The following is a 15,401-nucleotide window of genomic DNA, read 5'->3' on the forward strand; positions in this document are numbered from 1 at the left end:
CTTGTGTTGGTTGTTGTTTTTGCATATTTAATATATATACTATATATATACCGGATGCATATATATAAACATACATATGCACGTATGTATGTATATGTACCTTTTCAATATGTATATGCGCTATATAGTCATATGCCTTGTATATATGTATGTGTGTGTATATATATATAACTTAAGGCCTAGCGAACTACACAAGTATATATGCCTAGTTACGATTATGTTGTTAGACAACGATTATATATATATATATATATATATGCAAATATATATATATATATTTATAGAATTACAATAATGCAGACAAATAATAAAAGAACATTTTTTAAATTAAATTTGAAAAAAAAAATACGTTTTAGTTTATGAAAAAGGGTGCTAATTTACAAAAATTGTTTAGGTTGAGTTTGTTGCTAATGCCGCTTCTGCTTTCTACGCTTCACGCGACTCTTCAGCTACGTGTTTGTTTTTCTTTTTTGTTTCATATCTCATATTTTACACAGATACACATAAATATTTGTTATTATTTATATAAATTACAGACAAGACGTTTAGGTTTTTTGTTTTTCCATTTCGTTTTACTTTAGCATTGTTTTACATTAGTTTAAGCATAAATTAAACAAACAAAAAAAAAATGTTGGTGCAGTGCCCATTTTAAATTTACAAGAGATTTTTAAAAGAGTTTTTTTATTTCATTTGTTTTTTCCTTTGCTACAAATTTTTTAAAATAATTTACAAATAGCTATTTGTTTAATATTTTGACACAGCGGCTTTGCTTGATATAAAAAAATAGGATTTTGCACACATTTTATAGTATATATATAAAAAAAAAAATATACATAATTTTTGCCAAGCTAAAAAAACAACAACACTAAGCAGCTGTTTTTTGGCGTTGCATTTCATTTCCCCTCTCATTTAAATGCGAGCGAGGGAGCGGCGAATCAAGCGAGCGCACGCCTCGTGCGCGACTGTGTTTGTGTGTGTGCGAGAGAGCGCGCGTGCAAGCGAGATGGCGAGTTTGTTGCTTTGGCGCAGTGGGCGGCGGCGTTGCCAGCAGCGGCGCAGCAGCAGCGATGTCGACGCGCAATGCGCTCTTCAACATTTACTGTTGCTCTTGTTCTAGTTGTTGTCATTCTATAATTGTTGTTGTTGTTGTTACTGTTCTTGTTGTTGTTGTTGTTGCAAACGCGCGTTACTCCTCAAATGCGGCAGATTGGTGTTGTTGTTGTTCTTGCTGCTGCTGTTGTTGCTGTTGCTGCTGAGTGTATGTCTTGAGAAACAGCAAGCGCGTTGCCAACTGTTTTGTATATTACCAAACAAGCCCTTCGTTTTGCATATTCTGCGGTTCACTGAAATTCGCCGAGCTCATGAATTCGGGTGAAGCGGTGCGCGGGCCATTTTGTTGCTGTTGCTGTTGCGGCGTTTGGCTTGACTGCTGAGCATTCTGTGCCGCCTGCTGTTGTTGTTGCTGTTGCTGCTGCTGTTGTTGCTGCGCTGCCGCCTGTTGCTGAGCGGCCAACAAATGTTCCGCTGCCGTTTGGGGCGGCGGAGGCGGCCCCACAGCCGTCTGCAGCTGCATGGGCGGTGCGCCCGCCTGACTCAGAAACGTCGACTCGGGCGTCAGGCCAAACTCATTGACCATGGGTATGGGACCGCTGTGATCCATGGGACCGCCTGAAAAAGTTTCAACAAATAACGAAACATTAGAATCGAAGTACACATCCAATACTATATTCCCTAATCAAATTATTGATCTTAACGCCTGTTATATGTATCTGATTAATATATTTTTCTCTAATGCTGCACGAAAAAATTGACTAAGTGGTCCTTACTGGCTCTAAGTCCAACAATTATGAAGAAATTATAAAAAAATAACAGTTTATTGAAAGCTCTAACTAGCGTTAGCGAATATGTAGAAATTTAAACGAGCTAAATACACTATCTATCTATCTACTTGTATCTATCTATCTATATATATATCTATCTATCTATCTATCTATCTATCTATCTGTCTATCTATCTTTTTATCTATCTATATATCTAGCTATCTATCTATATATCTATCTATCTATCTATCTATCTATCTATCTATCTATCTATCTATCTATCTATCTATCTATCTATCTATCTATCTATCTATCTATCTATCTATCTATCTATCTAACAATCTATCTATCTATCTATCTATCTATCTATCTATCTATCTATCTATCTATCTATCTATCTATCTATCTATCTATCTATCTATCTATCTATCTATCTATCTATCTATCTTTCTATCTATCTATCTGTCTATCTTTCTACCTTTCTATCTTTCTATCTTTCTATCTTTCTATCTTTCTATCTTTCTATCTTTCTATCTTTCTATCTTTCTATCTTTCTATCTATCTATCTATATATCTATCTATCTATCTATCTATCTATCTATCTATCTATCTATCTATCTATCTATCTATCTATCTATCTATCTATCTATCTATCTATCTATATATCTATCTATCTATATATTTCTAAATTCTTATTGGGGAGTATTCCGGACTTTGTGGCATTTGGTCATCTATGGTCATTATTCAGGACCCATTAATCATTCTCAATATGCTATTTGGCTCCCAAATTTTAAAACTGAATACGTTTTTTCTAAATCATATCATTTCTGGGACAGCTGACATGGTCAGTCGAAAACTGTGGCAGTAATAGTGATTGAAACAGACAGCCGGACATCGTGATTCGGATTCTTTAACGAGTACTTATAAGATCTCATCTACCACTCAGCCTTCTGGGTATTACAAACTTGAACACCAAAGAGATGGGCATATACTTGTAAAACTAAATTGAAAGTTCATAAATATTTAGTGTGCTATGTTTAGATATGTACCTAGATACATACCTGGCGCATTGAAGGGCATGGGTCCGCCCGGATGTCCCGGAAAGAAGGGCCCGTCGTGCGGATGGAAGGGTCCACCATAACCGAACTCGAACTTAGCGTCTGCTGCAAAATAGGGAAAGCCGGGACCATCGTCTAGGCCGCCCGGCGACAGATTCATGGGGAAGCCACGCATTTTGCGTGCTCCACCAAAGAACGGGGGTCGGCCCATGCTGGTTATTTGTTTCATGCGACGCTCCTTGGACCGTTTGTTCTGGAACCAGACCTGTCAATAAAAACAACAAAAACAAGCGTTTAGTAAGTAATTGCGTGAGTTTCATTTTATAGAGTTTACGTTTATGTACTGTTCTAATTGTTGTTGTTGCTATACGTTATGGAGAACTACCGTCGTCAGGCAATGGCAAAAATTAGCCAACCACGCAGCAAGCGATCTACACTCAACAAAATCATATAAAGTCTAGGGAAACTAAAGTAAAATTGTTAAGTGGTAATAAATAAAAGAAACCATTATCAAAACTGTCTAATATTATGATGAAGTATTATTATTATATTTATAATAATTCATAAAAATTCTCCAACATTATGACATTTTCAAAGACTGTTGGTTGAGGTACAGGAAAAGTGTTTCTATCAAGGGCGTACGCGCTTTTGTCAAAATGAAAATTTTGATCAAATAATGCACGATGAGTTTAAATAATAATTTAAATAATGATCCATAAAAGAAACTTCAACAAATCCAATTCAGTTCCATTTAAAGGCGAAATAGTGCGTCATAATTATAGCAAATTTCTTTTTACGGATATATACTACTTGTATATATATATAAGGATATATACTATATACTATTAGCATAAAGAGGCGAGTGGAGGCATTATTTATTTTCCCAATTTTTCCATTTATATATATTTTGCTCAATCTTTTGCAAATAATCGATCGCTTTTCTTGTCGTGTATGAGCCAATTGGTCGGTCGACTATTGAACTGGTCCGGTCGGTCCCAGCCATTGCGGATTTTATGACGTTCTGCATCGTTGCGGTTCCGTCTTTCGGTAGACGGTACGAGTATTCGGTATTTGGCATTCGGCATTGGGCATTGGGCTGCTCCAGAAGCAGAAGCCTCGTGCCCAGCATGCAAAGTTATAAAATAAAAACATATTTCAAAATTTTTAGTGGCACCTTTCCAGCTTGAGCTCGTCTTTTGTTTTTTCTGCACGCCTTAATATTCATATTCATATACGAGTATATATGTATATGTATATACTATATATTTTTTTTTTTTGCCGTTGCTTGGGCAGTTTTTAATGATCTTCTGCGCTGAAAATTTATTTATTTTCAGATTTTTTTTTACTGCGTCTGTCGACTGAGTTCTGTTCTGTTACTGATGTTGTTGTTGTTGTTGTTGTTTTTGTTTCGTTCAAAATTTTCTCAATGAAATTTTTGATTTATGCGTTTTGTTTTTGGTTGATTTTTGGGGTTTCTTGCGTTTTGCTTTTTTGCATTTGCGATATTTTGGCAAATAGTTTCCAATGAATTTTGCTTAGATATTGTTGGCCAGGTTCGCAAGGAGAAGAAGGCTTTGGTGCTACAGCTGTTGAGCTTTGTTTGTTGTTGTTGTTGTTGCTGTTGCTGTTGTTGTTGTTGTGATGTTGTTCTTAGAGGCAATTTAAGCGTGAATTTTAATGACGAGCGCCGCGTCTGCAGTTCATTTGAATTTGCGCGCTTTTATGAACTCCAAACGACTGCTCCTCCAAGGGGATAGATGGATGGATGGACGCTAACAGACACACACACACACACACACACAGATACAGTTGATGGGCTTTCGCTTTAGCTAGACGTGGCCACACACATATACATGCATATTTATTTAATATACATATCTACATATGTATGCATATTCTCATGCCACACATTTGTGGTGGGCCCTTCACATTTATAAACTGACATTTTGTGCCGCAACGAATTTCGCTAGAAAATGAAAAAAATATACAAGAAATGCGTTCAACTCCTCTCTCCCTCTGTCCCTCTCTCCGTCCCCGTCTCCGTCTCCGCGCTTATCTGCGTCTCGGTGTCTGTATGAGAGACAGTTCCGTAAGCCCCCGTAGCCTGAGAACTTTTCAAAATCTGCGTCTGACTTGTCGGCGCAGGATGCACAAAAGGAAGTAACATGCTGTGCATAGCTGGGATTTGAACAGCACAGCATTATGTGCGAGTATGTTTCTCGGTGTTGTTGCTGTTGTTGTTGTTGTTGGCGTTGGCGTTGCTGCAATACCACCATAAAAAGAAAGAAGAAAAAAAATTGAAAACGTCGTCGGAGACAAGCCCAAGACTTGTCTAAACTCAATGCGATGTTAGACAACAAAGCGTACCGAGTCGGATATTCGGATGTTCAGTTTATAACTTCTGTAATTTCACGCCGGGATTCCAATCCGCAAAAAAACCATACTGTACTATATATTTCATTGAGCTATTAAGCCTTTAAGAATGTGCACATCGTGCAAACAGATTTTATGGATTTATTGGCGCAGCACTTTCTATTCCCAAATCGATGACAGCCTGCAGTTTCTTTTCGAATGAGAGAATGGAGCAGTGTCCGAGTGTTTAACAAATATATCTACTTGAACTTTCAAAACAAGAAACAGATGATCTCTTTTTTATAGGTATTTTGTAGATCTGTCGCGGTACATCTAGCTGATCTTGTTGTCCATTAACATGGAGAATCAGAAGTTTTTCAGAACGTTACAGAATTTCATTTCATTTGTAATGAAAATGAAATTACGTCTTGATTATAGAAGAGTTGTGATGCAACTTTTTCAACTACTTGTATGTATTTATATGGTATGACGTATTGGTCTCCATTCTCGACACACACAATAATAACACATTTATAATTTTTTGCATTATTTAAGCGTAAAATTGTTAGGATTATGCAATGCATAATGTGTTGTGCATCTGTTAAGAATATGGGGAAGATAATTTCTTGTTGTACTCCAAGGAACTGTAAAATTAAGACGACATAAAAGGGAAGAAGTTTCGACACTCTCGAGAATAAATTTGTGGAGGAGCACCTCTCCGCAATGAAAGTCCTCCGGTTAAGTAGCTATGATTTTCAAGTTAGAAAGTTTTAAAGAATCTGCAATACTCTGCCTGCCAGATCGGCAAATAGTTGCATTCTACAAATATTCGGTTGTAAGGTAAGCCTTATCTAAAGGAAAGTCTGTTTCTTTTAGTGTAGAATCATCATCATCTTGCTTCCAATTAAAGTGACATTATACGAGTATTGTAGACTTGGTTGGCGTAACAAATTTGCGGACAAATTATTTGCTTTTGTGACCATAGCCTCTCCTATGCCATGCTCTTTTAATTGAAGCAGACTCGCTGAAGTTCTGCTTATATATAGTTGCTTGAATATTATTGGCATGGTTTGGTAGTCTAGAATTTGGAGAAATGCATCTGCTCTAAATGCTATAAAAATATATATATATAATCCTGCATTACTTTCAATGAAAAGACAGATCGACTTTAGGAGGAGCCTGTCGTTTAGTTTTAGCTGAGGTCCTTTGCTATCCAGACTCTATAACTGTTTACCCCAATCAACGAGCTCGGTCTCCCTATACATATTCGTATATATAGAATGCACAGTTAACGGCATTAACTGCCGTGCTTCATCATTGCAGACTGCAGCCAAGTTCGAATATAACACTCCAAGTATGGCGCACGGCACTTATTCAGTCTGCGGCAATAAACTAAACGCTCTTTTGACCATTGCTGAGCCACGTAAGGCCGCGTCATACTATAAAGCAGCACATTTATCAAATGGGAGTTAAGGGCGCTGCTATACGAGTACATTTACTACATTTACTATATAGCAGTATTTGCACAATCGCTGCACTTGGCGTTTTCCGACTCTTCAGCCCACATTTCAATTACCATTCGCATTCGCCATAATAAATAAAAATGTGGCGTTCAGGCTGTTACGATAACGCACCAAACTAGTATATATACTATACATATGTATATATGCATATTTACAAGTAGATATATATATATATATATATGGATGGATGTGTGCGAATATTTTCCAATATCTTTGCGCTGAACAAACTGCAGTTCAGTTTGCGAGGCCCTGCGGTCACATAATTTTTCATATGCGCCAGAAAGCAAAAATATAGCACACTATATACATACATATATATAGAAAAAAATAAAATAAACAACGAGTAGGAAAGGAAATAAAAATAGAAATAGAAATTGCCGTCGCCTCTCAAACTAAAACATGTATTTGCAATAGTAGTTTTGCATTTGTTGCTGTTGTTGTTGCTGTTGTTGTTGCTGTTATTCCCTTTGTTGGTTATTTTATGTTGGCGGCTCCATTGTTTACCCTCCTCGACCAAAAGAAAATCAGCAACATATTCGCCTTTTCCCCCCTTTTTTGTTTTTGAAGTGTGCGGAGTGCAAAAAATGGCAATTGTTTGTGGGTATGTGGGTCCCAGATATGCGTATAAAGCGTTAGTTTCGACCTCGCAGTCCCCCCTCCTCCTGCTCGTTGCACTCCTTTTTCTTTTATTTGTAATATTTATTATTTTGCTTTTCCACTTTCCATGCATATGAGATGGAGAGAGAAAAGAAAATGGCCAAAGGCGCCAACAAAGTTTTGTGAATTCTCTCTGTGTGTGTGTGAGTATGTGTGTGTGTGTGTGTGTGTGTTTGCAACAATTTCAATTGCAGTTGCGCGTGTATATTTTAATTTTAGTTTTTCATATTTACTTTTGAGCGCAGCCGCCGCAGCCGCTGCCACAGCCGCCTTGGGCCTTGATTCGCCTTTATCTTGCAGAAACTCAGAGCTCAGAGCTCAGAGAATGAGAATCCTGCGCCAGCCTCACAAAATTCAGACAACAGTTAGTACTGCCTATATAGGCAGGCTACGATAAATACAAGCAAAGGACTTTGCCGCTGCAGACTGGACAATCGATCAGATCTTTCTTGGAGGCACTGCCTGTCCACAATTTGGAAAGCCTGGCAAAAGGCGAGTATAATAATCTCTCAGTGCTGGCAAAAGCATAACTTTGAAGGACGTTACATAAGTAATCAGCTGGAGAAGAGCTTCAAATACGATAAATGGAGCTTCATTACGCATGCATTTAATGGACTGACAGACTTGGTTATATCGAGTCCATGTATTGTCATACTGATCAAGCATATATACATAAATACTTTATGGGGCCTATCCACCTAAACGCATTCAATTTTCACTCGACCCTAGATCTAGCGATATTTGTTTAAATATGTTTCCTCATTTTGGAGTCGAAGTTGCTTTCGTTTTAGAGCAACGTTTTACGCGAACAAGTCGTGGAAAAAGTATTTAAGAATTAAGAGTAATTTAAGATTGTTGTTCTGTAGGTTCATTTGTAACCGATTTAAGCCAGTAATATAGTCTATATATGTATATGTGAAGCAGCCTACTTTTTACAAGAGCAACAACAGAAACTTAAAACCCATGACTAATCAATCTAGAGACTTAGAATTTTGTGTAAATTAAAGATCCTGTAGCTTCTATTTTATATCTGAATAAATAATTTAGAGCTTTGTACCATATGTTATGATAGCATACGATATGTTTTAGTTCACAGTTTATTTATTTCTTATTTTCCTAGGACGACAAGAAAAGTTCTTACAAATTAAGGACCTGATTAACCTACTTAAAATATATTTTAAAATTTAGACTGTAATTGAAATTTAGTTTTGGTATACTTCGAACATATTTATATTGACGAAAAAAAAGAGTACTTGAATCAATCGTATACGCAGTTTAAGGATTGTTTAAAATTGGTTGTTAAGTTTTCAAAAATATTTTCGTTTTGCTGAGTGTAGCGTTTATCGAGCGTTTACTGTAATGCGTGCTGCCAAATATTTTCTGCAGTTGCCAAATTGTTTTCGGGTCTTGGATATTGGCTCGGCATCAGCATCGCCGCAATTATCGAGCGGCTAATATTTTATTTCCGCACTTTAACAAACGGCCAAAAATTTGTTTCCAATTTCAACTTTCAACACGGCTCACAATTTTTGTGTTGCTGTTGTTGTTGCTGTTGCTGCTGCTGCTTCGCTTATGGCTTATTTGGCGGTACGGCTCGCACACGGCCGACTGTGGCTGTGTAAGCCGAACATTTAGTTAAATTATAGGTTAGACTCTGACATAAAAGGGCAAACAACGTAACATAATAGCCCATGGTAGTAGCAATCAGCCTCAAGTTGATGCTCAGGGCAGCGGAACAAAACATAACAAAATGATTATTGCGCTTTTGACTCTCTCCCCCCCCCCCCCCCCTCTCCCCTTCTCTCTCTCTCTCTCTATTTCGGCCCTCCCCTCCTCTCCTTCTACAGCTCCTACAAGAAACGAACAGCAACAGCAACAACAAGAGGCACAATCATATGCTGCATTGTGTTGAAAATTATAGCAAATTATTTTAAACGGCGGCAGGAACAACAACAACGGCAGCAGCACACGTCGCCTCAAGGAGCTGCGGTATTGTGGGCGGGGGTGGGGGAGGGGCGCCGAGGGAGTCGCCCGTTTTGCGGCCATTAAAGGGTTAACATATAATTTCGACTCAGCGCGTTGGGCGAACGAGCAAGTCAAGCAGGCCAAGTAGTCTGTCAAAAGTCAAAGTTTCTCAGTTACACTGCACAAAAGCGGGATGAGTTTGGACAAATTAGCATAAATCTGATCGAAATCAGACACAATCACTGCGAAATTGTAAATGCAATCATCAATCGATAATGATTGTAGACCAGAACTCACTCAAGCTATCTTCCAAGAGTTTGTTAAGAATAAACAAAAATCGGAAACAAGCATCTTTCCAAACTGAATTCTTCGTTTAAGTAACAATTTGCATTACACTATAGGAAAAAGGGGCTTCTAGAAGAATTCTACAACAAATTTGGATTAATTAATTAATAATTGATTATGATTTTTATGATTGGCTTATTATTCCACTTGACATTACTAAGCGACTAATCATTGAAGGGAGAGATTAGTTTAAAGAAAAATAAATAGTGAGAGTTGGAAGATACTTATATTATGGAAATATATTGAAATAGAGTTATATTCGATTACTCCGCAATATTGGGAGGGAACGGCAGGATAAAGAAATAAATTGCTGGCAACTCTTTATATTTAAAACTCTTCACATCAAGTGAAATATAGTAAAGCCTTGAATTTGTGAAAATTAAAATTAAGTTTTATTAAGACTTTCCCCAAAAACAAATAAATAAATTGCAGATAACTTTTTTGGTTAAAAAGTCTTCACATAAAGTGAAATAAAGTTTAGAATTTGTGGAAATAATTAAATAAAATGAGTAAAAACATTTTATGGAAATATATTGAAATAGATGACTCCGCAATATTGAAAGAGAGCGGCACGACAAAGAAATAAATTGCTGGCAACTCTTTATGTTTAAAACTCTTCACATCAAGTGAAATAAAGTTTAGTTTTAGCTTAATAAATGTTCAAAAATGTTGCCGGCTTTACGCTTTATAATACCGCCAAATAACGATTTTTATTAAAAAGAAATCAATAAATTGCAGGTAACATTTTTGGTTAAAAAGTCTTCACATAATGTGAAATAAAGCCTCGAATTTGTGAAAATTAAAATTAATTTTTATTAACAAATAAATAAATTGTAGGTAACTTTTTGCGTTAAAAAGTCTTCACATAAATTGAAAGAAAATATAGAATTTGTGTAATCGTTATCTTGATAAAACCGCCAAGAGGAAGATTTTCAACAAAAACAAAGAAAGAAGATGTCAGGTAATAACTTTGTTTTAAAAGTGAAGTGAAATAAAATTTAAAAATGTTGTCAACTTTGCTGCCAAATTGAAGATTCTTTTGAAACCGCGAGTAATAAGATTTTCAGCGAAAACAAAATCGTTTATTTCGGAAAATCTAGCCACTATTAAGGTCAGATAAAAAATAGTAGCCCCATTAATTAGATCTTAGTAGAGCTGTAAATAGTTTGCTTAGCACTTGGTAGTTGAAGAGCCTTGGCTTTGTTTATTTGGAATGCAGTCTAGAAATGAAATTCCATGTTCGAACCATTTCAGTCTTCTGTGTGTATTCGAGTTTTGAGTGGAGCAGGCCCATGATTATTTATGGAGCTACAATCCAATAACCCCACAACCCTTCCTCCCCCACTCCCCCACTCTCACTCTCTCTCTCTTTCTAACATTCGCTCTATCGGCCGGGCAGACAGACTGCAAATGTGTGTCACGTACGCGCCAAATGTTTATGTGCGATTTTTTATGTGAGCTGCGGACCAACGGGTCGATCAATTCCTTTGATTGATATGATTTGATGTGGTTCGTACTATACAAATGTATGTACATATGTGTATGGCAAACGAATATGTAACTCGCTGCCAATTTGTTGTGTTGCCTTTATATTTGCCATTGTTGTTGTTGTTGTTGCTGCTGTTAGTTGGTCAGTTAGTTGGAATGCCATGATGCTACTATTTTTTGACTCCATTTCGTTTATTTAGAGTAGTTTCGTTTCGTTTCGTTTCCTCCGCTCGCTCAACTGTATTTATTTGTATTGGATATTTTTGTTATTTTTGTTTGTGTTCTTGTTGTTGTTGTTTTTATTGTTTTTGTTGTTGCTGCTGCTGCATGTAGTTGCGACTGTTAAATTAGTTCGCTATGATGCAGCAATATTTGTTTGTTATTAGTTTGAAATGCTTTTTCACGTTTCCAGTTGTTACTTTTGCCCAGATACGATACGATTCGTATTTGGAAGCTTAATTGCCAAAATAACACACACACAGACAGATATGTACATACATATATATATATATGTATATACATACGTTTCGTTTGGCTGTATTAGCAATGGGCGTGCAATAACAATTTTCAAAGCTAATCAACGGCGGCATTTGAAAAAAAAAGCTTGAAAATGTTGGTTGAAAACAGGGACCGTTTCTATCGAATTATAGTTCTCTGATAACTACTGAAATATACTTTCCATAGTTAAAGAAGTTTTTATTTTGAAACCAAGCTTAGGATTTTTCACTTAAATTCAGAAAGCTACGCCCTTATGAACTATTGATAAAATCTTGCTGGCCCTGACGCCAAGTAAGTAGAAGTAATACCGGAATTATTCAAATTATCCTCCAGTTTCATACGAGCGCATTCCTTTTATAACATCACTTCCTAATGATACTACAGTTTGTAGTTGCTTATGACAGCAAATTTTGCCTGCTCCAATTTTTTAAATATTTCCTTCAGTTTGAGTTTTATTTGAAACTGTAATAATATAGCGAATGCCAACCTTAATTAGCAAACTCATCCCAAAAGCTACCTTTTACGACATTACTGAATTATTTTAACATAAATTTTAAGTCTATTTTGGCAACAACTTTGCGGCTCAAACGCTTGCTGAAAAGTGTAAACAAAATGTGGAATGTGTCCAAATATTTTGGCCATCAATAAGTTATCTGATTTATTTGAAAATGATTAACGAATGGCCACACGCTCCGCTAATAGCTAAGGATATTTATGATATTGATGAATGCCCCAACAATGGCACGCTAAATAGTGTTGGCCCCTAATGTGACAAAGTCATTAATAATTTGATATTTATTTACGTACATATTCGTTGTAAATGCTTGACATTGTTCATAAATTAAACTTTTTGTTTTTGAATGTGAATTTCTATAAATGGAGGAGAGCCGGTTACATTTGACATTCATTTTAGGAAAGGAGTATATACAGTTACAGTTACAAGTGGAGTTATTAGTTTCTACGATTCGAATAGAATTTGAAAGCAGAACATACCTTATAGTTTTGGCTAAATGCTAGTAAGTTCATGTCAGCATAAAAGCAAGTATGTTAAAATTTCTTAAATTAGGCAGAAGATATCAGGAACTGTAATCATTATAAGTATTATTAGAAAAAATTACAAATTAATGATTATTTTAAATTTATTCATTCGCTCACAATGTAATGATTAATTTTGTTCTTTACTTTACATTATAATTTTTGAGCAGAAAAATAAAACTCAAAGAATAATCATTAATTTACAAGTTTTATTTTTTTGCTCAAAAAAAAAAGATTATTTGTTAAGTTGTAAAGTAAAACTCAAAATTAATCATTAAATTTTAAGAGAATGAATAAAAATTAAAATGCATAGATCTGTAAATTGCTCGTTTTCACAAAGTTATTGTAAAGAAATTATTTTTTCGATAAAAAAAAAAACAAAATTATTATTATTTCCGGTTCCTGGAAAATATCATTCTAGAGCTCGCTTTGCTTAAGCCGTATTCTCATCATCCATAGCGTTGCCAGCCTTTAAGGGCACGATCTGTTGGACCTACTGGTGGCAGTAGTTACAAGGCGTTGCCACATTGTAGAAATGGTTTAATTAATTGAAGTGGAATTCAAATGAATTAAGCAATTTACAAGAGACAGCAACAAAACATTGTATTAGTTTTGAAATCTCCCCTAGACTAGCCAAGGTTCTGTCGCTTTGAAGCATCGTTCTCTAGGCATACCTGGTAATCTTTCGCGTTGCTTAAAGTTTGTATTACCAACTCTGATTTTTCAGCAGCAAATACAGTTGCTGTTTTGTTTTTCCTATTCCTACTTTCTTTCTCTCGGAGAGGGGGGCAGTTGCGCGGCACTTTATTGCAAGATTGTTGAGCAGCATGACTTTCCGTTATTGAAACGTCACGCCCCTAACATATTGATGGCTACTCACTACAGCTGTCCTGCGGGAGAGAGGGAGCCGGGGATAGGATGGTAGGGAGAGATAGACGGAGAGAGAGAGAGAAAGAGAGAGAGAGAGAGCGCAAAAAGGCAAACATTCAAACAGCTGCTGAACGTTTTGAGGCGTGAATTGGTCTGAGTAAGAGTTAACAGATAATTAACTTCTTCTTTTGCTGCTCCTGCCTCTTCGGCCTTCCCCTGCTATCAACATTTTAGCATCTTTTAACTCGGTCTTCCTCCTCTTCTACTACTGCTGCCATGGGCTGCTGTTGTTTTTCCCATAGTTTAGAATTATGTTTGTATGTTTGTAGGTGTTACGCACTCGTCAGCGTTGGCCAGCTCTTCATTTTCTTCTTCTTCTTCGGTACTCAGTCTGTCTTCAGTCTCCTCCGGCATTGTTGCTTGTGGCTCGTGACGCGGCAGTTTCTTGATTTGAGGTTTCGATTTCGGCAGCAGTAGGCAAATGTTAATGTGGCAGTGGCGGTGGCAATGCCAATGGCCAGTAGTAGTTGCAAGTTGGTAGTTTTGGTAGCCGGCGCCTAGGGCTGAAGACTCAGACCCGGACCGGGGGCCCCCGCCCTTCCCAAACTTGAAACAAAATTAATAGCGACCTGATGAGTTGTTGAAATTATAATTCGCTCGATTTCCACTGTGTCATGTTTGCGCAGGCGCCGTTTGTCGGCTTCCTCCTCGACCAATAGTACTTCAAATTGTTGTTGTTGTTGTTGTTGCACTACTATAGTTGCTATTGCTGCTGTTGTTTTTGTTGTTGTTGCTTTTATTGTTGTATTTGTCTGCTGCGGCTGCTTGTTCAAGTAAATGCGTTAAATTAGCCGCTTTTGTGCCTTTTTAATGGTTTGTTTGCGCCGCCGGCTTATTTTTATGCCGCAGTCAACACACGATACGACGAAATCAAAATGAATAGAAAATGATAATCAAAGCAGAGGCCTTAATACTTATAAGCCAGGGCGTGGAAGTCAAGAGGTCGGAGTAGTAGAGTGAACAGAAAACAAATTTTTGCCAAATTTCTGAAGCAAAAGAAATGTAGTTTCTTCGGACGACTTTTTAAAATTTGAAGGGCCAAAGAAATTTAGTTTTTATCAACTTATTATTTTATGGACTTTGTAGAAGATATTGGAAAACAATGTCATTTTAATTTTCGAGTTCTCTTTCAATTAAAAAAAAAAAAAAAAAAAAAGCTGGCCAGCTTTTTACAATTTATCAAAAGCCTTGGACGTAGAGGAATATTTATGCTTCTAAAAAATATGATTGAAATCTCAAAATTTTTAAATTCAAAATAGAACTTATTGAGTTTTGATATGTCAATCAAAATATGGAGGTTCAAAAAAGTCACAATGTTCTCAAGTCATTTAAAACAATTTTCAAATTATTTGTTCAGCCTTTATCTGAAAGGTATGAGAACAGGGAATAAACAGGGAATAAACAGGGAATGATGATCTGCTTTAGTTATAAGAAATGAATCTAAATGCAGATGAACATTTTAATATTGAGTTGCTTTTCTATACTTATATGCCAATTATATTGTTTGCATCAAAATAAAAAGCTGCTTCTCATATTTTAAATTTATTGTCAAAAAAACAGCCACAATTATATATATATTTTTTACAGCTTTGTGTCCCTTTTATCGAGTTGAGACTGCACCTGGACAAGTCGAGGAGGAGCGACGCACATTGAGTTTAATTGCTGGTTTCAGTTTCTTTTCGTTTTTCGAGGGCGTGCAAATGGGTTGGCATTGGAAGCGAACCTCTTTT

The 15,401-nt window shown here is 36.4% G+C and overlaps 1 protein-coding gene across 1 annotated transcript in view; it reads right to left on the bottom strand.

The window, feature by feature from the left end:
• Window positions 1-1,105: 1,105 nt before the first annotated feature.
• Window positions 1,106-15,401, bottom strand: part of LOC115627316 (LIM/homeobox protein Lhx1) — a 97,941-nt gene continuing 83,645 nt past the window's right edge. Inside the window, exons 6-7 of the mRNA XM_030522960.1 lie at window positions 2,882-3,143; window positions 1,106-1,668 (exon numbers count right to left, since the gene is read on the bottom strand). Coding sequence (XP_030378820.1) covers window positions 1,304-1,668; window positions 2,882-3,143 — 627 coding nt within the window. The 3' untranslated portion in view covers window positions 1,106-1,303. The remainder of the gene's footprint in view (window positions 1,669-2,881; window positions 3,144-15,401) is intronic.

This window comes from Scaptodrosophila lebanonensis, unplaced genomic scaffold, assembly GCF_003285725.1.
Source record: "Scaptodrosophila lebanonensis strain 11010-0011.00,11010-0021.00 unplaced genomic scaffold, SlebRS2 tig00000092-arrow-pilon, whole genome shotgun sequence".
NCBI lineage: Eukaryota > Metazoa > Arthropoda > Insecta > Diptera > Drosophilidae > Scaptodrosophila > Scaptodrosophila lebanonensis.